Genomic DNA, 26469 nt, shown 5'->3' with positions numbered 1-26469 from the left:
ACTCCTTTGGAGAATGGAAGGCATGCCAGGAGACACCAGGCTTCATCAGTCATTACTGTTCTCTTTACCCTTTAACTTGTAACAGGGTGAGATGTTCTTATAACAACAATTTAAGCACGCTTGTGTTGTGTACCACTGCTTTGTATACTAAATTGTCAAAATGTATCACACGAAACCTCATGCTTTTTCCCTTTTTATTTTAAAAGCCAAGGCTCATTAAAGGGTCGAGATTGACTTTTAGCATTTCTACACCCAATAGGTGGCAAAACGGTTCAAGTCATCTTCCTCTCTGAAGAGGCAATTTCAATATTTAACTTCTGACAGAAGCATTTCATAGCCTGTAAGTTTCCTAATGTTGACTTTGCACTCTCTACAAGAAGAGGCGTTACCCCTCAGATCATATATCAAAACCTGAAGAGAGTTACTGTATTCCTATCTCGGTGGGGTGGGATGGCTTTAATGCCACTTTGATCAAAATAGCATTAACTAAGTACCCTATGTTATTTACATGTACTATTACGGTTTACTTATTTACTTGCTGTAGTGTACATGCCCCTTTTATTTTTTTCTTGGGTTTTGTCTGTGAAATGGCCACAGTGTGAACTTGCCCTTACACTTTGAACATATACCAGCTTATAGTCCGGCTCATTTCTTTGGTTTTGCTGTAATCTCTTATACTTTGAACAAACAAAGGCGTAGCCCCTCTTTCTGAGCTAAGTATTTCATCTGTATAGCTTCCCTGTCCTGCGCTGCCCTTATTTACAATGAGGTCATTTGACACATGGTAAGGTTTTAATATTACAGACAGGTTAGGACTGTCCTGATGGGTACACCTTGTCGTGGTGGGATGGCTTTTATGCTCTTTTGATCAAAATAGTATTAACCAAGTACCCTATGTTATTTACATGTATTATTACTATTTACTTATTTACTTGCTGTAGGGTATATGCTCATTTTGTTTTCTCTTGGGCTTTACCTGACAATATGGCTGAAAAATACACAAACATGCAATATGCAACTACAAATAATCAAATATTTACAGAATGAAATATATAAAGGCTTCAAACTGTAATTAATCAAGCAGCTGTCTACGGTCTATAAGAACAAAAATTGCATTACTAAGATCTCACCTGGATACCCATCATCATCAATATCTCCAAGGTTAGCCATGCTTTCTCCAAAGTGTGCATTATATGTATTGTCTCCATTCAATGAAATCTGTTCATCCATTACACCCTAGCAACAGGAAACACAAAAAGGATTGTGAAAACAGCACAAGCGTTAACAGAATCATATCCCAATGGACAATGGCTTTTTCACAGGCAGGAAGCACCTGAGAAGAGAATGAGCTTTCTAAATGACACAAGGGAGTACGCTTTTTATAACCTTTGAAAACAAACAATAAAAGTTAACTACTATAGAAATTATAACATTTTAACAGTAAAACTTTTTGCCCATTGTACAATAGAAATGACATGTTGCATAGATCATTTAGTAATGTAGTCATTAAATTATTCATTGGGTAGTTCTTCAAATGCTGTCTGCAAGGGCAGGGCTTTTAAAGGGAATCTGCCAGTAGGATCAAGCCTCCTACACTGTATATATGGGCATGCAGGTCATAGGAAGCTGAATAAAACAATATCTTGATATCGCTGATACAATGTCTTATTCCAAAACAATCCATGTTTTTTTTAATATGTAAATGAGCTGCTCTATGGGTGGGACACTGATCTGCATGAGAATCTGTCTCCAGAGCTTATTTTAAATGAAATGGGGTGTTAACAGTGTGAGACATGTAATGACAGACAGTCGGCTCTTCTGATAGACATGTCTCTTAGTGGTAACACCCCCTTTTATTTAACATAAGTTCTGGAAGCAGAAACTCAGAGATAAGTGTCCTGTCCACAAATCTTAACAGCTCATTTACATATTAAGAAAAACATGAATTTCTCCGGAATAAGACATTGGATCGCAGATATCAAGGTTGGTTCTAAGTAACGTTTCTCCTTGTGCAGAGTGACATGCCAGCTGTGAGATGTCAGAGTGAGGAGACTTGTACGCCATGCAATGCTCCTCTGGGAAATTAAATATGCAAATTGCCTCTTCAGAGAGGAACAGGACTTGCTCTATAGTGCCACCTATTGGAAGTAGCAATCCTAAAAGTCAATCCTAAAATGGCAAGTGTTGTTAAAGGGTCAATATTGACTTTTAGGATTGCGACTTCCAAAAGAGTGTAAGGGCATTAGAGGTCTTCCTCTCTGAATTTGCAATTTGCATAGATATCAAGGTATCCTTGAATTCAACTTTCTATGACCTGTATGCCCATATAGACGGCTCGGAAGGGTTGATCCTACTGACAGGTTCCTTTTAAGCAGCACACAAAGTTCAGACACTAATATGCAGAGGTCATTATGGCTCATCTTTCCTTGAGCGTGCAAATCACTAAACACATTGGTATTTTTTATTCTTAAAGACATTCACAGCAGACATCATAACAGTTCAAATTTTCCAATAATTAATAAAATGAATAAAAAAAGAACCTATTGTAAAAAATGACATCAGTACAGTTATTGAAAAACACAGAAAATATGATTCTGTTGAATAGGAAATATAATTTTGCCAAATTAAATTTGTAAACCAGAGAGAAATTAAATAAAACCAAATTTAGGCCCCAGACAATAAAAACTCGATTAACATAATGTGTTCACTAGGGAAGCAGTAAACGGAGCATCTTCCATTTCCAGCTGGCAAGGCTGTGCATCCATGACTTGTCTATTCATGTCGTAAGAAACATTCATAAAAAGGAAAGACCCACAATTGTTGAAACTCTGCCAAATGTAATGCTGGGTTACGAAGTCTGTAAATTGTAGGAAATGACTATACGTCTGCAAGTATAAGAGATTTATGTCTAAGGGAAATCAACAGAGAGGAGGTCACAGAGGACTCTATCTACTCCCCTCAATATAATCCTGGAGAAAGCAAAGCACAGTGGCCAGAATTTGACAGAGAAACTGTACTATAAAGTTACACTTCTTGATAAAGACCTACATCTCTTTTTCTATATGTTTCCTTAAAAACCACAACAGAATTTCTTAGTATTTTCATTGCTTCCCAATAAGCTTTCTTACATTCCTGTTGGCAATTGTAGGTGGGAATGCTTAGATACACGGTTCAGTGGGATATATACATACTGTAGATATTGTGCAATATACTGATCACTATTCTTTATGTTTTGCAAAACTGTTTCCCCATGTATTTAATCTTTTCCTCTTTCCTAAGTACAGCATTGTATCATAAGACATACTTACATTTCCTCTGTTGATATACACAGTAACTTGTCCTTCGTCTCTAACCTCAGAGTACATGGGGGCCCCCACCAAGAGGTCTGATAGGCCGTCAGCATTCAGGTCAACTGCACATAAGGAGGAGCCAAAGTAAGAGCCCATCTGTAACCAAGTTGAGTCACAACAAAGCATTCAGTATTTCTGCCCAGGTAAAGATTTAGGTTTAACAACAGATAAGAGAAAACATGCTTGACTTTTTTTAATTTTTAAAACTATTTTAGTTCAGTGGATAATATTTAACACTTTTTTCATGTCTTAATTTACTTCTGTATGTATTGATCACTGCCTTCACATTGTTAGTTAGGAATCTGTTAGGGTATGTGCACAGAGTTTTATAGAGCGGGTATGCTTAAAAAAAAGCTAAAAAGACACTTGAAAGGCTTCCTGTTCATTTCTAGTGAAAAAAAACACTTTGCTGTTCATATCTTCAGTCTTTTAAACCTTGTTTTCCGCTTCAGATTTTGAAAAATGCCCAATGGGAAATAAATACATTTCTTGTCACTCCTTTGACGAGCCTCCTGATGAAATCTGCTCCAAATTAGGCACTGCCCAATCAGAAAGCTGTAAAAAAGACTTTAGGAAAAAAAACACTTCCAAACCCTTTGTTTCAAAACTGCTTCAGGAAAAGAAAAATACATAAAAAAACATGAAGAAGAAGAAGAAATTCCTGATGAGGTTTCCACTTAAAAACTCAATTGTTTTTGACTGTCTCAAAAAAATTGTGTCCACATACCCTTAGGCTATGTTCACACGTTGCCTTTTTGCTTTATTTTTTTCTGCAGGAAAAACCTGCTCTCTTGGCAGAAAAGAAGCTGCTCACAAAAAGTAGGTTTTGCTGCATTTTTAATGCGTTTTTTAGGATCCCAAAGTTCAGCTTTGCTTCCACCACAGAAGTATGAACATAGGTCACCAATGCAAGACATATGTGAGACCATAAACCATTTTGGATAAAAAAGCAATTTGATTAAATTATTTAGTGGAAAGAGTTTTATGTCTGAAAAAAATAGTGATTATTCTGAACAAAAAAGTTCAAATGAGTTCATGAAAAAATACAAAATTACAAATATAACAGCGGTGGGAGGTGAGCTGGTTGGGAATAGTTTACCTAATACATTGGTTGAGCATTCAGTTTGTAGGACACTGTTTACTTTCACACTTTGATCAGCCCTGGAGTTGATCAGGTATTGTTCAATTTCACACCTTGGTCAGCCAATGTTTAATGTGCACACATTACTAATTTAAATAAATTATACTAATCCTAATGAAATTGTATTAATCCTAAACCTCAATTCTCATATGGATATGAGAATCCATCCCTGAATTCATTCTTATCTTCCTCAATATTCTGAGCTCCTCTTATCTGTTATACAGCTTTATGACTACAAAGTTGAGCTAAACTTCCATGGAGTCATAAATCAGCCGAGAGGGGCTCAGAAGAAAAAAGAGAAGAGTTATAAACTCTTCTGCCAAAACAAGCTCACAGACAGATTTTCAGTTAACTCCTTGTGCAGCCACCAATAGAGAGTGCAATGCAGGCATTATAGCAGGAAACGAGTTCAAAATGTTTAATGTAACCCAAATTGAAAAAAATATCTTAGCCATTTAAGTAAAAAAAACTGTTCCCAAAGGTGTCCATATCCTTTAAGGCACTTTTACAAGGACTGATACTGGTCAAACGAGCATTCAGAAGAAAGCTTATCCCAAATCACTGGCCCATGTAAACATGCGAGAGACCAGCTGTTGATGGCTGATCGAATCTTATATTATCATTTATGTTATTAGTCAAATTATTGCTCTCCATTCTGTATTCACCTGCCAGTAAAATAAGGGCCTTAACAAGCACTGATCAACTTAGTTACATCTTCATGATGGGCAGAAATCTGCCTGTGTAAACCGGCCTTTAATGATTATGGATTCCAAATAAATACAGGTGTATAGGAAGAGATTTCTGCCCACAACCATCAACGATATAACTGTTAAAAATAAGGAAGAGGGGAACGTCTTCAAGCCTGACAAATCTCATAGGGTTTGTGGTAATTCTCATGAGAATACACGGAAATAAAGAATTGCTGAGCAGTGTGACCAAGCTGGGTGGATACAGGGAGTATTTTTACATAATTTGCACTATTCCCTATCATTTTAGAAACGCCTAAATTTATACATGGCATTCCTCTATTCATAAGGGCTGTAAATAAACAGACACTTCCAAATTCTTTGGAGAGTTTTGGAAGTCACATGCCTGTATATTTTCTTTGTTCTCCCCAGTGCTGACTGAACCCCAGAAACTTCTAAGTTAGAGTTAGAGCAGCTCCTACATGGCCAAGTCAATTGTTTCTTGCTAAAAGCTCTTTTACAGTGGTTGATGCAAACTGTACGGGGTTGGAGTGCGGTCCAAAATACAATGATATGTAGGCAGGCATAAAAAATGCTGTCAGCTGACAATTGCTAATTCGTGAGCTGATTGCTGCCATGTTTACATGGGTTAATAATTGGGAAAAGTATTTTAACGAACACAGGTTCAACTATTTATGGGAACTGACAATTTTAACAACTTGTTTATTGAGTAATGTGGTACAAGCTACAATAGTTCTACTAATGAGTATAATGCACAGTGTGCACGGAAAGATGTCAATCAGTAATGTGGGCAGGGTTATACAAAGCTCGGCAGTCAGAGAACAGTTAAGGCCCCGTCACACTTAGCAAAGCTGCAGCGATCCCGACAACGATACGACCTGTCAAGGATCGTTGCTGCGTCGCTATGTGGTCGCTGGTGAGCTGTCAAACAGGCAGGCTCACCAACGATCAGGGGAGCAGCGACATCGTGGAAAGAATCTTTCCACAATGTCCTGCTCCTGGTTACCAGCCTGCTGAAGCAGGAGCAGGCTGGTAACCATGATAAACAGCGGGTTACTAGGGGCACACGCGCATCTAGTAACCCGCTGTTTATCATGGTTACCACTCTGCTATGGTGAGCGGGAGGTTACTGCTCACCGTAGCAGAGTGGTAACCTTGATAAACAGCGGGTTACTAAGTGCGCGTGCGCCCCTAGTAACCCGATGTTTATCATGGTTACCAGCCTGATCGCTGCTCCTGCTGGTCACACACTGCGATGTGTGCTGACCAGCGGGAGGGCAACGACCAAAAAAAGGTCCAGGACATTCTGCAGCGATCAGCGACCTCACAGCAGGGGCCTGATCGCTGCAAAGTGTTACACATAGCGACATCGCTGGTGAGGTCGCTGTTGCGTCACCAAAACCGTGACTCAGCAGCGATCTCGCTAGCTATCTCGCTATGTGAGACGGGGGCTTTAGTTGTGCTGCAGATAAAACAAGGGTTTTATCAAAAGTGCAGCAAGCAGCCCAATAAGCAGCACACCACTGGTTATCAGGGTAAGGTTGCAGCCTGACTAGTCCTGGATGGAGTGTATGTGTCACTAAGATGCCTAGCCTCGTTAATGTGAAACCTGGAAGGCAGGCTTCAGCACAGATAGTGCTGAGAGGCTTTTTAATGGCCCTGGATTTTGGTCCTGGTTTTAGGAACAACTGGGCGGGACTGGTCGTTCCCATCCTTTAATCCAGGAGGTGCAGCTGGTGTAAAAAGGCAGCTGAATTGCTCCATAATGGTCTGTGTGTGGAGGGTGAAAGTCCTTGTTCATGTGGCTCAGTCTCTGACAGAGGCTGTGAGTAAAGGACTAACATCTAAATGGGTGAGCTCTTGCTATATATGGACTGTTTATTTTCTGTTTTGGTTCTGTTATATATTTTTGCGCCCAGAAGACCCTGTTTTGTTTGGACTTTATCTGGAAGTTTATGGAAAATAACTAGATGGTGGCCCGATTCTAACGCATCGGGTATTCTAGAATATGTATGCGGCCGACAGGGCGCAATCAGCAGAACGTTGTTTAAATTTGGTGCCAAAATCGCTGATTGGTCGCGGCCGGCAACTGTGACCAATCAGCAGAGCGTTGTTTAAATTTGGCGCCAATCTCGCTGATTGGTCACGGTCGGCCGGCGGCCGCGACCGATCAGCAGAGCGTTGTTTAAATTTGGCGCCAATATCGCTGATTGGTCGCGGCTGGCGGCCGCGACCAATCAGCAGAGCGTTGTTTAAATTTGGCGCCAATCTCGCTGATCGGTCGCGGCCGGCCGGTGGCCGCGACCAAGCAGCAGAGCGGTGTTTAAACTTGGCGCCAATCTCGCTGATTGGTCGCAGTCGGCCGGCGGCTGCGACCAATCATCAGAGTGTTGTTTAAATTTGGCGCCGATCTCGCTGATTGGTCGCGGCCGGTCGCCGCGACCAATCAGCAGAGCATTGTTTAAATTTGGCGCCAATATCGCTGATTGGTCGCGGCCGGCGGCCGCGACCAATCAGCGAACCGTGTTAGTGAGTACAGGAGAGCGAATTTAAATTTGGCGCCCAAATCGCTTATTGGACGCGGGCGAAGGCCGCGACCAATCAGCCGAGAGGCGTTTAAATTTGCCGCCCATATCGCTGATTGGTTGCGTCCAGCGGCTGCGACCAATCAGCGTCGTATTAGCGAGGAACGGGGAGCGGCGCTGCCTGTGCGGGTACTTCCGCTGCGAGCAGCTGGGAGATGAGCGGCTGATGGCAGCAGAAGCATCCCGACTGGCGGCGCCGCTCCCCGGTCCTCCGTTCACACTTGCCGTCGGGAGATCAGCGGTCCTAGCCGCTGATCTCCCGACATTAGCCGCATGGAGGTCAGCAGCGCCTCCGGTTGGGGTAGTTTTGCTGCTAGCGCCGCTCATCTACCGGCTGCATCGGCGCTGACCTCCGTCCGGCAGATGAGCCGCTAACGGCCGCCATCTTTTTTCTGAAATCCCGCGTCTCTGATTGGCCGCGGCCGGACCAATGAGCGACGCGGGATTTCCTGGACAGACAGACAGAAAGACAGACAAACAGACGGGATAAGACAATTATATATATAGATAAACTTCACCTGTTTTGGACTCGACCGCATTGCCTACCTGTGTGAACGCTACCGACTACCAAAGAGAGTGATCCCTTACAGTCCCTACATTATGCTTACCCATGATGGTGCAACAAAAAACCTAATGACGGATTCTCTTTAAGTATTATAAAGAACTGCCTATTACACAAATAATACACTTTCTCTTACAGCCCCATCCTAAAAGTAGTAGATATAGAAATTTCCATTATGATACTGTCATGTATATAGTCCTGAAATCTCTATTGAGCCACATACAGTTATTTTTTTTATAAATATTGGTATATGAATAGAGCATGTATAATGTTTCAAAGTCAACTTGTACAATTTGGCTGCTAATCTTAGCAATTACAGCTGAAAGATTACAGCAATATTAATTACCAAATATAGGAGTGCTTTAACATTCAGACAGTACCAAGTTACTATTAAAGCAGTGCGGGAGAACTTCTTCAGTAATTCCACAAGGACACTTCACTAATCTATTTAATGGCTTGCTTTAGCATATTCAATAACTGCCCATAGTCATGTTAATGTCCACTTGACAGTGATCAATGAGCACAATTACATATTAGTGACATCGATCTTGTAACATAATTCAAGAACCTGATGGTCTTGAGGTTAAGAGTGACAGACTATGTTTAAATGGCTAATACTTAGGAGGTAGCTCACTACACATTATTAATAAGAGAAATACAGTGTTGTCTTTATACACTCTTGGCAACAACAAGCTTGGATTTGTTATATAGAGTGCAGATACATTAAGAATAATTTTTATATAACATATGCCTCAGCCATTTATAAATTTAAAGAAGCACTTCTCCCATCAACGTTTTTATCCTCATAATGTATTGCAATCACCATATAATATAGCACTGTGTACTTACAATTGCTCGTTTTGGCCTTCTACCCAGTTAGGTCTTTGACATCACGTGATTAAAAACAGACTAGCTGAATCCTTCAAAGCTGTGTAGATACAGGAAGTCTCTTTTCCCTGCATGAATCAGTCACTGCAAAATTCCTGGGCAGGGGGAGGAGGGGTCAGCTGGGTCAAGAGCTGAAGAGGGGAATGATTTATGCAGGGAAAAGAGACTGCAATGTTTCTACATAGAGAAAAGAGAAGAATTATCAAGGTAGAAAGGCAAAATGAGCAATTGTAAGCACAGTGCTGTATAATATGATGATTGCAATATATTAAGAGGATAAAAATTGTGATAGCAGTGCTTCTTTAGGAAGGAGGTTGCTGGATTGGCAAATGTACTAGTAGCATTCATTGAGAAAAATTTAGATACCAATAATAACTATACTCCACAAGACCAAGAAAGGAAAGTCATGAATTATGAAAATCACAGGATTGATAGACATATTAATGAAAATGATGAAAAAAAATTATATGCAAATGATGAAAAAATGAAAACATTTTCAAAACATCTCGATTTATTCAGAATTGAGTACTAGCGCCACAAGCAGAAATACATGCACTGAAACACCTTGACATGGTTAGCACTCAGGTTTAAAAGGTTGTCTGAGGAATGTTCTGCCACGGTGAATGCACATTGGCATGCAGATCATCAAGATCCGCTGCTGGCAGCTCTCTTTGCAATTGCAGAGCAATGACATCCGAGATGTCCTAGTTGGGAGACAATTCCAGAGAGGCAGCATTCCATGGTGACAAGTTTATCCTTTTCTCCCCAAAAAAATCTACTGTAAACATGCATTTACACTGAAAAATTATCATGCAGAAGCATTCATAACCCTTTAAAGACCAGGGAATTTTTTGTTTTTGCACTTTTCTTTTTTCTTCACCTTCTTTCAAGAACTAAAACTTTTACATTTTTCCATCGATATACAGTACAGACCAAAAGTTTGGACACACCTTCTCATTTAAAGATTTTTCTGTATTTTCTTGACTATGAAAATTGTACTTTCACACTGAAGGCATCAAAACTATGAATTAACACATGTGGAATTATATACTTAACAAAAAAGTGTGAAATATGTCTTATATTCTAGGTTCTTCAAAGTAGCCACCTTTGGCTTTGATGACTGCTTTGCACACTCTTGGCATTCTCTTGATGAACTTCAAGAGGTAGTCACCGGAAATGTTTTTCACTTCACAGGTGTGCCCTGTCAGGTTTAATAAGTGGGATTTCTTGCCTTATAAATGGGGTTGGGACCATCAGTTGTGTTGTGCAGAAGTCTGGTGGATACACAGCTGATAGTCCTACTGAATAGACTGTTAGAATTTGAATTATGGCAAGAAAAAAGCAGCTAAGTAAAGAAAAACGAGTGGCCATCATTACTTTAAGAAATGAAGGTCAGTCAGTCCGAAAAATTGGGAAAACTTTGAAAGTATCCTCAAGTGCAGTTGCAAAAACCATCAAGCGATACAAAGAAACTGGCTCACATGAGGACCACCCCAGGAAAGGAAGACCAAGAGTCACCTCTGCTTCTGAGGATAAGTTTATCCGAGTCACCAGCCTCAGAAATCGAAGGTTAACAGCAGCTCAGATTAGAGACCAGGTCAATGCCACACAGAGTTCTAGCAGCAGACACATCTCTTCAACAACTGTTAAGAAGAGACTTTGTGCAGCTGGCCTTCATGGTAAAATAGCTGCTAGGAAACCACTGCTAAGGACAGGCAACAAGCAGAAGAGACTTGTTTGGGCTAAAGAACACAAGGAATGGACATTAGACCAGTGGAAATCTGTGCTTTGGTCTGATGTGTCCAAATTTGAGATCTTTGGTTCCAACCACCGTGTCTTTGTGCGCCGCAGAAAAGGTGAACGGATGGACTCTACATGCCTGGTTCCCACCGTGAAGCATGGAGGAGGAGGTGTGATGGTGTGGGGGTGCTTTGCTGGTGACACCGTTGGGGATTTATTCAAAATTGAAGGCATACTGAACCAGCATGGCTGCCACAGCATCTTGCAGCGGCATGCTATTCCATCCGGTTTGCGTTTAGTTGGACCATCATTTATTTTTCAACAGGACAATGACCCCAAACACACCTCCAGGCTGTGTAAGGGCTATTTGACCAAGTAGGAGAGTGATGGGGTGCTACGCCAGATGACCTGGCTTACACAGTCACCAGACCTGGCTACTTTGAAGAACCTAGAATATAAGACATATTTTCAGTTGGTTCACACTTTTTTGTTAAGTATATAATTCCACATGTGTTAATTCATAGTTTTGATGCCTTCAGTGTGAATGTACAATTTTCATAGTCAAGAAAGTACAGAAAAATCTTTAAATGAGAAGGTGTGTCCAAACTTTTGGTCTGTACTGTAGGTGTGTGAGGACTTGGTTTTTTTTTGAAAGCTGCAATTTTTAATGGCACTGTTCACTTAACCATATAATGTACTAAATCACTGGAAAAAAAGTGTGCTGAAATTGTGAAAAAAATGCAATTCCACCATTGTTTTTTGGGTTTTGTTTTTACGGTGTTCATTGTTAATGCTCGTTCATGTCAGTCTGATTATGGCAATAACAATACCAAATATACATTGATTAAAAAAAAATTCTGAATATTCTAAACAAATTTTTTTTTTTTTGCTTAGTGTTTCCACTTTCTGAAAGCGTTAACATTTTATTTTTCTGTTGAGAGCGTGTGAGGGCTTGTTTTATGCATGGTGAGCTGATGTTTCTAACGATATCAATTTTGTGTAAATACATTTCTTTGATTGCTTATTACATTTTTTAGGGAGGTAACAAAAAAAAACACAATTCTGGCATTTTGATTTTTCCTCTTTACGGAGTTTACCAAAATGGTTAATTAATTCCACATTTTAATGTCGGACTTTTATGAACTCGACAATACCAAAAATGTTGATTTGAACTTTTATTTTTTTTTATTTTTTCTATTTTTTAAAACTTTTTTTCTTTATTTTTTACATTATTTTTTAGTCTTTTTAGAGGACTTCAACCTTCAATCATTTAATCGGCTATACTATATACTGTAGTGTCACAGCATTGCAGTATATAGTTATAGTGAAAATGTCGGTTTCCTATAAAGCTCAGCCTATGGGCAGGGACACATGTGAGGATGGCATCGCACTGCACGGACTGGCCAGCACCTCTCCTGACCTAAGCATGGCAGCTTGATGGATTTCTATGCAGCTGTCAAGCTGTCAGGACCTAGATCACAGTGACAGGGGTCTTCAGCAGAAGGAGTTAAGAATGCTCATTTCATGATTATCTTTCCATGTAAACAGACTATCGATCACCCAATGAACAAGGAAAACCTTGTTCATGGTGTAAATTGCTCTTATGTGCTGATGAAAAGATCATCGTCCTGTGTAATTAGGACTCACACTGCTGAGGACTATGGCAGCCTATGGGCACTGAGCGGTCAATTACAGATCTAGTACAGATTGCTCAGTGGACATCGTTTACTGTAGTCTGCCTGTGTAAATAGGCAATTAAATGACTGCAGATTGGTAACAGTTTATCAATAGGCGGTTGTTTAGTGCTGCCAGTCGGTCCATGTAAATTGACCCTTGGCGAATTGTCAGGTTGCCCCAGTACACATTAGATCATTGGCTAACCCTGCCAAGATTACATTTTATTGTGTATAGTCATATTGCAGAATGCCAGTCTTATCACATTATGAATTAGCAATAGTCAGGAATGTAAGCTAAATAGAATGAATATAAATGACTGCAGAAGAAACTCAGAAAATAATCAGAATACTCACCTTTTTACCCAAGGCTTGAAAAATCCTAACAAGTGATCCAGATGCTCTATCTGGCCTGAAGATGTAGACCTAAAAAAATGAGATGTGGTTTTTTACTTTTCTTCACCCTCGTACCATAGTTATTTAACTTTTGGATATTTTTTTTATCTTGATCACACATGACTGACATTTTTCTCTTTGTGGGCATATATAAGGTGGGAGCAACATATTGTATTTCAAAATACGGTTACATTGTATAAAGATTTATAGAAAAATGCAGAATGCTGGTATTTTTCACATGATGTGTCTTTTACTCTGTTCTAGATAAATATTCAAGTTGTATTCTGCAGTGACATGTACAGTTAGGTCCAGAAATATTTGGACAGTGATCGAATCTTTGTGATTTGGGCTCCGCATGCCACTATTTTTTATTTCAAAATGAAACAACTGAGATGCAACAGAAGTGTAGACTGCCCAGGAGCTGTGGTATGATCAGACCATGTTCCTGTACGGTCAGACACAGCCATTACACAGTACACAGCAGAGTCACATTTATAAGATTATCTCAGCACAGGGACATTTTTTTAAACACATATAATTGTGGAAATTATTATTATTCAAAGATCTATTGATTAAAATGTTGATTAAAATTAACTTTGTTCGCGAGACCACCGTTTGAACAAAAATATCCTGTGAAAAGTGTAAGAATTGCAACCATTTTTGTACAAAGCCTTAGGGGCTTAGAAGTCATTGGACAAATTAACTTTACCATAAATAAAATGTTCATTTTTAATACTTTGTAGAGAATCTTTTTCAGGCAATGACTACCTGAAGTCTGGAAGTCATGGACATCACCAAACGCTGGGTTTCCTCCTTTGTGATGTTTTGCCGGCCTTTACTGCAGATGACTTCAGTTGTTGCTTGTTTGAGGGTCATCCTGTCTTATGTTTTGTCTTCAGCATGTGAAATGCATGCTCGATGGGGTTGAGATCTGGTGATTGATTCGGCTACTGCAGAATATTCCACTTCTTTCCCTTAAAAAATTCCTAGGTTGTTTTCGTAGTGTGTTTTTGGTCATTGCCCATCTGTACTGTGAAGTGCTATCCAATCAACCTTGATGCATTTGGGTGAATCTGAGCATGGCCCTGTACACTTCAGAATTCATCTAGCTGCTTCTGTCTTCAGTCACATCATCAATAGACCCTAGTGACCAGTGCCATTGGAAACCATGCATGCCCATGTCATTACACTGCCTCCACCATGTTATACAGATGATGCAGTGTGCTTTGGATCATGAGCCATTCCAAGCCTTCTCCATACTTTCTTCTTACCATCATTCTGGTACAGGTTGTTCTTAGTTTCATCTGTCCACAGAATGCTTTTCGAGAACTGGCTTGGCTTCTTTACATGATTTTTAGCAAAATCGAATCTGGCCTTTCTATTTTAAAGGCTGATTACTGGTTTGCACCTTGTGGTGAACCCTTTGTTTTTGTTCTCATATAGTCTCAGATTTATGGTAGACTTAGATACAGAAAAATCTACTTCCTGGAGAGAGTTCTTCACTTGAGTGGATATTGTGAAGGGTTTTTCTTCACTATGTAGGATTCTGAGATCAACCACCACTGTTGTCCTCTGTGGATGTCCAGGCCTTTTTTTTGAGTTTCTAAACTCACCAATTTGCAGAATGTACTAAACTGTTGAATTGGACACTCCTAACTTTTCTGCCATCTCTGATGGATTTCCTCTTTCTTTTAGCCTAATGATGGTCTGTTACTCGTTCAATGAGAGCTCCTTTGACCACATGTTGTGGGTTCACAGCAACAGCTTCCAAATGCAAATACCTCACCTGGAATCAGCTCCAGACCTTTTAACTGCTTAATTGATGATGAATTAACGAGGGAATAGCCCATGCAGCCTATTAAAGAGCTTTTGAGATAATTGTCTAATTACTTTTTGTCCCTTTAAAGAGGTAGCTACACATTAAAGAACTGTAATTCCTAAACCCTTACCCCAATTAGGATGTGAATAATCTCAAAGTAAAGCTGAGAGTCTTCACTTTAATCCCATATTGATTATATAACGTTATCATGAATATGTTTTGGTAAACAGCTAAAATGCCAAAACTTGGGTCACTGTCCAAATATTTCTGGATATAACAGTATGTCTATTATTTTTCCTGAATACTTCAATAATCTATTTCAGTCATCTTTCATCAAGTTTCATGACTAGGGTTTGAATTTGGCACAGCAGAGTAGAGTAAAGGATCTATCACTTGCCATAAGTACCGTATATACTCGAGTACAAGCCGAGTTTTTCAGCACACTTTTTGTGCTGAAAAAGCCCCCCTCGGCTTATACTCGGGTATATACCCGAGCACATAGCAATTCCGTTGATGGATAGTGGTGGGGGAAGATGCGGCGGCGGAGGGGGGGTTGCGGCGGTGCAGGAGCGGACACACGCAGTAGCTGCTGCTGCAGCTACCACGTGGGCCCGCTGCTAAAGAGAAATGAATATTCCCTCTTCACTCCCATGGGAGTCGCGGCTCCTGCTGACAGTGCCCGCTACTAAAGAAAATGCATATTCACTCCACTCCACGCCCATAGTCCGGGCGTGGAGAGGAGTGACTGTGCCGGTACAGCAGCTCACAATCAGTCTCTGAGCAGCGCATGGCTATGAGCCATGCGTTGCTCAGATGCTGACACCAGCTGCTGGCAGACAGGACACAGCAGCGCTGGAGCAGAGGGGAGGAAGGAAGGTGAGTATAAGTGGCTTTTTTTATGTGTGCAGTAATGGGGTGCCATGCATACCAGTATTGGGGGATGAGGAGGCCATGCATACCAGGATTGGAGGATGATGGGGCCATGCATACCAGGATTGGTGGGTTAGGGGGCCATACATACCAGGATTGGGGGATGAGGGGTGCCATACATACCAGGATTGGAGGGTGAGGGGTGCCATGCATACCAGTATTGGGAGGTGAGTGGTCCCATGCATACCAGGATTGTGGGGTGAGGGGGCCATACATATCAGGATTGGGAGATGAGGGGACCATGCATACTAGGATTGGGGATGAGCGGACCATGCATACCAGTACTGGCGATGAAGGTGCCATACATACCAGGATTGAAGATGAGGGGACCATGCATACCAGGATTAGGGATGAGGGGTGCCATGCATACCAGGATTGGGGATGAGGAGTGCCATGCATACCAGGATTGGTGATGAGGGTGCCATGCATACCAGGATTGGTGATGAGGGGGCCATGCATACCAGGATTGGGGATGATGGGTACCATACATACCAGGATAGGGATGAGGGGTGCCATGCATACCAGGATTGGGGATGAGGGGTGCCATGCATACCAGGATTGGTGATGAGGGTGCCATGCATACCAGGATTGGTGATGAGGGGGCCATGCATACCAGGATTGGGGATGAGGGGGTCATGCATACCAGGATTGGGGATGACGGGGCAATGGGTACCAGGATGGGGAAATTTACCAGTAGCTGCTGCATTTCCCACCCTAGGCTTATACTCGAGTCAATAAATTTTCCCAGTTTTTTTGTGGTAAAATTAGGTACCTCGGCTTATACTCAAGTATATACGGTATAATTTTTTTTTACCTGGTGTACATGCCACTGTTTTGAAGCCGGCCTTGTAAATTTTTATCTCCTACATCACTTTGAATCTGAAATAAGTGCTTGAAATGTAGTGTCTGGCAACATACTAGGGCAAAGAAGAGAAGGAGTGCTATTTGATTTTTTGGAGTGTAAATTTGGCTGGAATAAATTTTATACACCCTGATGCATTTGCATACCTTTGTGATGCAGAAATGGCACAAACACCAAAAAATGACCCAATTTTTGAAACTACTACTTCACGGAATACATCTAGGTGTGTGGTGAACATTTTGTGGTTGAATCAAGTTTTATTAGGAAACATTTAATCAAGCAAATATAGTAATACATGTGCAATACAGTATATTGTATACATATTATGACAAATCAATACAGATCATTGAAAAACAAAACAAAAAATCAAAAGTGACCCCACGATGGAAACTACACCCACCCCTCAAGCAATTAATCTAATAGAGGTATAGTGAGCATTTTGATGACACAGGTGTCTTGAAAAACTGAACAACATTTTGCTGTGAAAACTATTTTTTTTCCATTAAAATGTTGTTTTAGCACCAAATTTTTCATTTTCCCAAGGGGTAATAGGAGAAAATGGATCTTTGGATAATTTGTTATGCAATTCATCCCACATGCGGCAATACCACATATGCAGTCAGAAATTTTCAAGTGACATTTGCTTAGCCCCTGGGGTACTAAAGCAGAAGGAAGCTCCCAAAAGTCACTCCTTTTTGGAAATGCCCTGAGCACTGTAAATGTCTGTCTGTACACTATCTCTTCCACTGTAAAGTGTGACCAGACAGTCAAATTATTGCATGGAATAATTGACAGAAGAGTTCAGCACTCCAGGATCCTTGCAGCCTGTTTTTTATTTTTACAAAGGCTATCCATTATACTGGGAAGCTGGTCATGCTTACGACTGATCTCATGAAAGACATTAAGATTAAGGAAGGAACACATGGACTACAACCTTAAAATGACTGCAGCATTTCCTTCCGATTTCATATACTTCATTTTCATCATAAATTATGCATTTAACAATCCAGAGCAAAACTGCTTTGTCTGCAAGTGCTCGGTGTATGTTCCCAAGCTTTATTTTCTATGGGTTACGGTTTATTAAATTTAAGGAAGAGCAGTGAGTGAGGAGGACTGGATCAGTCAACTCACAAGATTTTCGGCAAAGCTCTTTACACATTCAGCAAGGATCAGATTCATAACACGTCAATGTACACTGTGCGGATTTATTTCTTACAATGTTGTGGCCAAAAGCTTTGAGACTGACAAAAATTTTTGTTTTTCACTAAGTTTGGTGCTTCCATGTTTTTAGATCTTTTAGTCAGCTGTTTCTATGGTTACTGAAGTACAATTATAAGCTTTTCTTAAGGTTTTACGCTTTTATTGACAAATACATGGAGTTTATGTAAAGACTATTAATTCACCTTGGAATGCTGGATACCAGCTTCTGGGCCAGACCCTTACTGATGGCAACCTATTCTCCGAGACACTTAGTTATCACTTTTGCCTTTAAATTAAATTTCATGCAAGGAAATACTTTGCAATTTTTTCAATTCATCTGATCACTAATCTAGAGTTAATGCAAACTGCCGCTATAAAAGCAGAAAGCAAAATTTGTGTCAGTATCAATACCACAACTGTACGTGATATAGATATACATTTCTACCTGTGGGAATTCAAGCCTTAATACCAATTATTAAAACCTATATGGTCTACTACTGAGTAACATTAAGGCCAAAATACTATAGAACATTGGTGATTGGAGGTAGTAAAATAAATGACATTAATATATATTTATTATGCTTGCAAATATGGAGCCAACATATGCTGCAGTTCTTTACAGACATGGTTATTACTCAGTATACCCAGCGGGGCTCACAATCCATATTCCCTATCAGTATGTCTTTTTGGGGTATGGGAAACCAAAGTACAATGAGGAAACCCACAGAAACACAGAAAGAACATTCAAACTCCATGCAGACGTTGTCCTTGGCGGGATTTGAGCTACGGACTCTAGCCATGCAGGCCTCAAAACAAAAAAATGAAGGGGCAGAGTCAGAGACATAGGAGACAAGTGAAGGTTAAACAATGAGAATGATCAGACTTTGGGAAGGTTCACAGAACATATTGTGCATGTTTGCATATGTTCTCTTCAGTATTTATGGCTGCGATTCCTAGCCCGACAGTGGATCTCATGACCTGAACTAACAGCATCATCGGCATTTATGGGCAGGAATTGTGACAGGAAGTCAGACAAGAAGATCCAGCTGCAATATTATAGTGTGAGCCTTTCATAATATTTGCAATAAAAAATCAAATAACATAACAAAATCAAGAACCAGAACTTTAACCAGGTGGATGAAGTGAAAACAGGGTTTAAATGGAGGCCTCAATGAACTTATTCAAGGGGTTGTCCACTTTGGGGACATTTTTTTGCTCTTACTTAAATGCATGCAATTGGGACTAAAAATCATTTTTGCAATTGGGTTTCATCAAAATGTTGCACCGTTTGCCACATAAAGCCTCTGTATTAGGGTACGCTCACACTGGCGTATGTTCTGTCAGAATTTGATCCGAGTTTCATCTGAGTGTGATCTAATTCTCTCGCATAAGAGAATTGCAATACAGGTGGGGAGAAGATGGAGAACCTAATTTCTCCATCTTCTACATTGTCTCTATGAGCGCACATCTGACTGCACTCTAATGACATCCAAGTGCAGTCCGATGTTTCACACACACCCATACACTTGTAGGTGTGCGCGTGATCCAAATATCGGATGCACTTGCAGCATGCTGCGATTGATTTCTCATGCCAATTCGGTGCCTCTACCGATGCCTCTACCATGTGCCAGTAATTGCACTGGTTACCCATTCACTATAGAATCCAATGTAAACTAATTACTTTCACCCATAATGCTCTCCACAGTTCTGCACCATCCTACATCTCCTCCCTCATCTTTGCACCCTACCCATGCCCTCCATTCCGCTAATCACCTAAGACTAACATCTTCAATAAACCAAACCTCCCACTCCTGTCTGAAAGATTTTTCACAAGCTGAGCCACTTTTCTGGAATGCACTACCCAGGACAATTTGATTAATTCCCAATAGCCACAGGTTTAAGCGTGCCCTAAAACTCATTTCTCTACACTGGCTTATTGCCTCACCTCACTTATGTAACTATTCCAGTTTGGCCCTTCCAAAATTTCCTTTCAAATCTGGTCCCTCGTACCATCTGTTTACACACTTATACAGATACTGGTTGGTCACCAGTTCATGCAGCCTTATGTGAATACCCTATCTATAATATAATCATAGATGCGTCCCTCTTTCTGAAGCCTTTACAGACTACGCATGCGCGACGCACAGTCTGGCTCCAGACAGAAGAACTCATCGAGCCGTTACAGGTAAGAGGAGTGTATGGCGCCGGAGATCGCGGTATGCGTAGACTCTGAACACATATCGCGATCTCCGGCGCCATACTTACCTGACCGGGAGGAGTGTTGCCGGAGACTGGGGCAGGAGTGAGGCGTCGGAATCGGCGCATGTGCATAGCGCGCTATTCGGCGCCATTTTACTGAAGACACATTTGCAGTGTGTCTTCAGCAAAATGGCGCCAGACAGCACGGTATGGGCACGCGCGTACTCCAGCACCACACTCCTCCCCCGGCTTCCGGCAGAACGGGATGCAGTGCTGGAGCACAGGGAAGAAAGGTGAGTATAAGTGTTTATTTTTTTGTGTGTGCGCAGCATGATAGGGATGAGGGGTACCATGCATACCAGGCTAGGGATGAGGGGGTACCATGCATACCAGGATAAGGATGAGGGGTGCCATGCATACCAGGCTAGGGATGAGGGGGTACCATGCATACCAGGATAAGGATGAGGGGTGCCATGCATACCAGGATAGGGATGAGGGGTGCCATGCATACCAGGCTAGGGATGAGGGGGTACCATGCATACCAGGATAAGGATGAGGGGTGCCATGCATACCAGGATAGGGATGAGGGGGTACCATGCATACCAGGATGAGATATGGGGTACTATGCATACCAGGATGAGGGATGGAGTACCATGCATACCAGGATAGGGATGAGGGGGTACCATGCATATCAGAATGAGGGATGGGGTACCATGCATACCAGGGATGAGGGATGGGGTACTATGCATACCAGGATAGGGATGAGGAGGTACCATGAATACCAGGATGAGGTATGGGGTACCATGAATACCAGGATGATGGATGGGGTACCATGAATGTCAGGATAGGGATGAGGGGGTACCATGCATACCAGGGATGAGGGATGGGGTACCATGCATACCAGGATGAGGGATGGGGTACCATGCATACCAGGATAGGGATGAGGGGGTACCATGCAAACCAGGATGAGGGATGGGGTACCATGCATACCAGGATTGGGGATGAGGGGTACCATGCCTACTAGGATAGGGATGAGGGGTGCCATGCATTCCAGGATGAGGGGCCATTCATACCAGGATAGGGATGAGGGAGCACCATGCATACCAGGATAGGGATGAGGGAGTACCATACATACCAGGATAGGGATGAGGGGGTACCATGCATACCAGGATAGGGATGAGGGAGTACCATGCATACCAGGATACGGAGGAGGGGCCATGCATAACAGGATACGGATGAGGGGGTACCATGCATACCAGGATGAGGGATGGGGTACTATGCATACCAGGATAGGGATGAGGGGGCACCATGCATACCAGGATAGGGATGAGGGGGTACCATGCATACCAGGATAGGGGTGAGGGGGCCATGCATACCAGGATACGGATGAGGGGGTATCATGCATACCAGGATAGGGATGAGGGGTGCCATGCATACCAGGATAGGGATGAGGGGTACCATACATACCAGGATAGGGATGAGGGGTACCATACATACCAGGATAGGGATGAGGGGTACCATACATACCAGGATTGGGGATGAGAGGTGCCATGCATACCAGGATTGGGGATTATGGGTACCATACATACCAGGATAGGGATGAGGGGTACCATACATACCAGGATTGGGGATAAGGGGTGCCATGCATACCAGGATAGGGATGAGGGGTACGATACATACCAGGATTGGGGATGAGGGGTGCCATGCATACCAGGATAGGGATGAGGGGTGCCATGCATAGCAGGATAGGGATGAGGGGTGCCATGCATAGCAGGATAGGGATGAGGGGTGCCATACATACCAGGATAGAGATGAGGGGCACCATACATATCAGGATTGGGGATGAGGGGTGCCATGCATACCAGGATTGGGGATGAGGGGTACCATGCATACCAGGATGAGGGAAGAGGGGTGCCATGCATAGCAGGATAGGGATGAGGGGTGCCATACATACCAGGATAGAGATGAGGGGTACCATACATATCAGGATTGGGGATGAGGGGTGCCATGCATACCAGGATTGGAGATGAGGGGTACCATGCATACCAGGATGAGGGAAGAGTGCCATGCATACCAGGATTGGGGGATGAGGGATGTCATGCATACCAGGATGGGGATGAGGGAGCCATGCATACCAGGATTGATATGAGGGGGTGCCATGCATAGCAGGATAGGATGGGGGTAGCACATAACTGGATGGGGGAACAGGATTGGGTAGCACAAAAAGCAGGATGGGGGGACCACAAATACCAGGATGGGGGCAGCACAAATACCAGGATGGGGATAGGACATTACAGGATGGGGGCGCAGGGTGGGGACAGCACATAACAGGATGGGGGCAGCACATAACAGGATGGGGGTGCAGGATGGGGGCAGCACATAACAGGATGGGGTGCAGGATGGGGACAGCACATAACAGGATGGGGGCAGCACATAACAGGATGGGGGACCATATAGCAATAAAAATGCTCGCCACCTGGGCGTAGAATGGGCTCAATAGCTAGTTTATTATATTGATGGCTGGACCATTCAATACAAGCAACTGTTACCATTCACCTTTTGTGTCGCCCCTATTTCTTCACAGATTGTAGATTGTGAGCAGGGCCCTCACTCCTCCCGTAAGTGGTGAATTATCTGTTACTCTGTAATGTCTTAATTGTCTGTGCAATTACCCTCTGTAATTTAAAGTGCTGCAGAATATGTTGGCACTATAGAAATAAAACGGTGAAACATTTTTAATTACACCCAATAACAATTTTTATTTTTACGCCCAATTGCATGCATTTAAGTAAGAAAAAAATGTCCACAAAGATGGGCTACCGCTTTAAGTCTAGCCAGAGACAAAACAATGCTGGAAGAAATTGGCACCATAATGCTAGAATGAGAAGAGATGAGATGCTATATTAGTTTTCTGGGGGTCCATAGAAGTATTGTAATCTTTTATTCAGCACTTAATTAAAGCTATCACCAGAAAATGACTTATTGTTTAAATATTTAAAACATGTTTTTGTGTGTAAGGCAGCGCTAGTCATCATGCTGGGGGACACTCTCTGCACCGGGTCAATTAAAGCACACCAGCCATGTTTTCCAGTATTTCACAATCCAGTAGTTTATTATTCTTCATAACTGCTTATAACCGAGTCCAACTCAGTGGCTCGCCGACATATTACACATATAGTGTCCAGGAGCCTTTCATGTGGCAGACAGGCCCACTTGGCTCCAGTTACAGCCTTCAGCAAAGTCACTTATATCAATGTCCATATAATGCAGTGTTTTACCTTTGCCGGGTTTTAGCTGCTTCAGTCAGATTTGTTCTGCCACCGCTGTGGCTTTACGGCTTCCCAGATGGGGGTCTCCAGCCCTCGTACCTTCAAAGGCTACTGGTATGTTTTCACACCTAACTTCCAGCCTCTGCCTTTCAGGCTTCACCAGGCTTCACTAGGCCTCACACTCTAACGGTGTCCCACACAGGGAACAGGCCTCATGCCTTTCACACTGTCTCAAAAGCACCAGGGTTTATATATCCTCCAGTGCACACACAGGACCTGTGCTGATGTCACCTGAGGGGGGGGGTACATGGTCAGCCAAAACACACCCTGAACCATTACAGTAATGCCGCAAGCCGCTGCATTACATATCCCCCCCTCTGTTCAAACTTGTGGGGTTGAACACATGATATACACAATCACATTATAACCCACAGTTCACACCGAGACCATGTACTTGACAATTGCGTTGCTCAGCCCCTGGAACATTAGTCATCGACATTAACCCGTTCCTTAGGGACCTACCATCTGTCATTGTCACTGACTTTGTTAAGTCACCTTTCCGGGTCGTAACCTTGTCAGACCTTCCCCACTCCCAGCGGTCAGTCGTAACCTTCTCAGACCTCCCCCGCTCACAGCGGTCAGTCATAACCTTGTCAGACCTCCCCCGCTCCCAGCGGTCCACACAGCAGTGTGACTCACACGCCCTGGTATCTAAGGTCCGGTTAGACTCCGTACTGTCCCGTACTCTATTGGGTCGTTTGTATGGGCCTCTCAAACCTGAGTTACTGGAGGTCTCACTACCTCTAAACCCACGCCCACTACTCTCAGGACATCTTGAAAGGTCCCTAACTTCAGCTGTAGCTGTTCTGTTATTTAGGGGGCCCTTTCTGTGTCTGGTCTCACAATTTCTAGACGGCTGCCATCTTCTGCTGCTCAGGCGATTCTGTCTTTCCACTCGCAGTCTAGCGAGATTCAACTGTTCTACCTCTCGGTACTCCATCAGCATGCGTATATATGCAAGACTTTCTTCCGTTCCTACAGCGGAGAATGACACCATGCTGTCTTCATCTGGTATCCAGTCCTGACGATCACGTGGACTGCTTACTTTCATCACACCAGACTCCTTTACCATCATCTGCATGGCTCGGCCATTTCTCCCAATAAGCTTTCTTACCAGAGCCTGAGGCACCCGGATGACCTCTTCATGCAGACTTTGAGCTTTTCTCATAAGCTCCAGTTGTCTAACGGCTTGTTCCGTCTTCAACCGGAGAAACCGCTTTGTGCGAATACATCGCCAGTGCATGTCACTTAAGATAGCCACCCTCTTCACTGTGACTTCGGTTGTGCACAGGACCAGCAGCTGTTTAGCTTCTGAGGTCGAGTACACCTTACAGGCTCCCACAGCCTTCTTAAACTCTTCATGCACGGACTCACTGGTGCATTCTTCTCTCAAATCCTTGGGTACATCTATGAGGCACTTGTACCGAGAGGTTTCTGTCTCACCAGTGGTCTCCAAACGATCATCTAGCTCAGGTTTCAGGGGCAACTGACTTTCAGCTTCTTGACCCTGTATGCTTCCCCTGAGCTGACTCACAGCTACAAATTCACAAATTTTCATCTTGACCACTTCCATTTCATATTTATCTTCTGTTAACACTCTCTTAGCTCTCCTCAGGTCCACCTTCTCATGGTATAAGGGAGTGAGTGCAACTTGTTTGCCCTTTTCCTTCTCCAAGGAGGCCTCGTTCACTGAGTGATACTTTGCTAGGCGACCTTTGAGCTCGAAAACTTCTTCCTCTAGCTCGGCTACTCGCCTCTCAGCAGCCCATCTCTGAAGCTCTTCCTGCTTCAACTGCTCCTTTAACAGTAGAGTTCTCTCAGACCTCTCTGTCTCCAATGTGCCCACTCAGCTCTCGACAGCCAGTCTCTCAAGCTTCTCTTGCTTCAAATGGGCTTGTAGCGACTCCTTGAGCTCCTTGATCTCGGCACCTACATCCACCGAATCATCCGAGCTCGCATTATTCGAGTAGTTATTTGTTTCATACCTCCCATCTCCAGTGGCCAACTCCTGGCCCTGGTCTGTAGCTTCTCCGATAGACTCCTCCATCTTTGTCCGCTCAGCTTCCATCTTGCTGATTCTTTCCTTAAGGCACGTCTCTGCCCTTTGGAGATTATCACAGAACATCTGCAGCTCCTTCACCTGAGCTTCCAGTCCTAGGGTCTTTCTGCGGAGATCATCATTTTCATCACGGGTGTCCTGCAGAGTGGTCTCAACCACTTGGCGCATGTGCTCTGCATCCGCCTTATCATCCTTTAGTTTTTCTTTAACCCTGAGGAGATCCTCATAGTCTCTCTTAATTTGTTGCAGTTCCCCACTGCGTTCACCATATTCCTTCTTGGATTCACACAGCTCCCGGTTGAACTGTTCGCGCAGTCGTTCTAGGTTTTGTTCACGCCCAGAAACTTCATCCTGCAGCGCCTCCTTCTCAAGCTTCAACTGCAAAACCTCCTCCTTGGTTTTGCGGCGGTCCTCCTTAATTTCCTGGAACATTTCCTTCCATTGGTTAATTTCCTCGTTGCTTCCCTCCAGGTCTCGCTGTAAGTTCCTCACAACCTGGTATATTTTCTGCTGTTCAGACTCCAGGCTCTGCTGGTCTGAGGACACGTTCTCCAGGTTTTCCCATAGTTGCTGCACGTCACTCTGACACTGCTGCCTGATAGGCTCCAGCTCTTGGTCATGACTGGCCACCTCCTCTTTCAGGGCTGTCAGATCCTGATCCTTCTGTCTCAGTACTATACCGGAGGTTGCTACTGGCAGCGTCACCTCCTCTTCAGCCTCTAAAGGAGGATCCACACTTGAAACAATGGCACACAGTACTACATTTTCTTTATTTTCACTTGCAGCAAAGACTACAGGAGCAACCTTTTTGTGGCCCTTGCGCCGTCGATGACGAGAGGGGGACTCTCTCCCCTCGTCTAGCCCCTCCTGACTGAACTCTCTTTCTACTTTCATAGTGTCACCATCAGTTGTGGGGTCTGTGTCACTCCCCATGGTGTCGTGGACCAACAAGTCACCTCCCACCTTGACGTCAACCCCTTCTACTGAAGCTACCCCGTTATCAACGGTCAAATTGTCATTTTTAGGGGG

At 42.9% G+C, this 26469-nt stretch overlaps 1 protein-coding gene across 3 annotated transcripts in view; it reads right to left on the bottom strand.

Moving 5' to 3' along the window:
• The window catches only part of ITGA9 (integrin subunit alpha 9), a 636829-nt gene that overhangs the window by 434098 nt on the left and 176262 nt on the right, over positions 1 to 26469 (bottom strand). For all 3 annotated transcript variants that reach the window (XM_073678319.1, XM_073678318.1, XM_073678320.1), the window contains exons 8-10: positions 13004 to 13072; positions 3309 to 3446; positions 1131 to 1236 (exon numbers count right to left, since the gene is read on the bottom strand). In XM_073678319.1, coding sequence (XP_073534420.1) covers positions 1131 to 1236; positions 3309 to 3446; positions 13004 to 13072 — 313 coding nt within the window. The remainder of the gene's footprint in view (positions 1 to 1130; positions 1237 to 3308; positions 3447 to 13003; positions 13073 to 26469) is intronic.

The sequence above is a fragment of the Phyllobates terribilis genome, unplaced genomic scaffold, assembly GCF_046119375.1.
Source record: "Phyllobates terribilis strain yellow unplaced genomic scaffold, ASM4611937v1 Scaffold_4__5_contigs__length_816908805, whole genome shotgun sequence".
Lineage (NCBI taxonomy): Eukaryota > Metazoa > Chordata > Amphibia > Anura > Dendrobatidae > Phyllobates > Phyllobates terribilis.
Note: the sequence above shows the minus strand (reverse complement) of the source record. Positions and strands in the feature narration are given on the sequence as shown.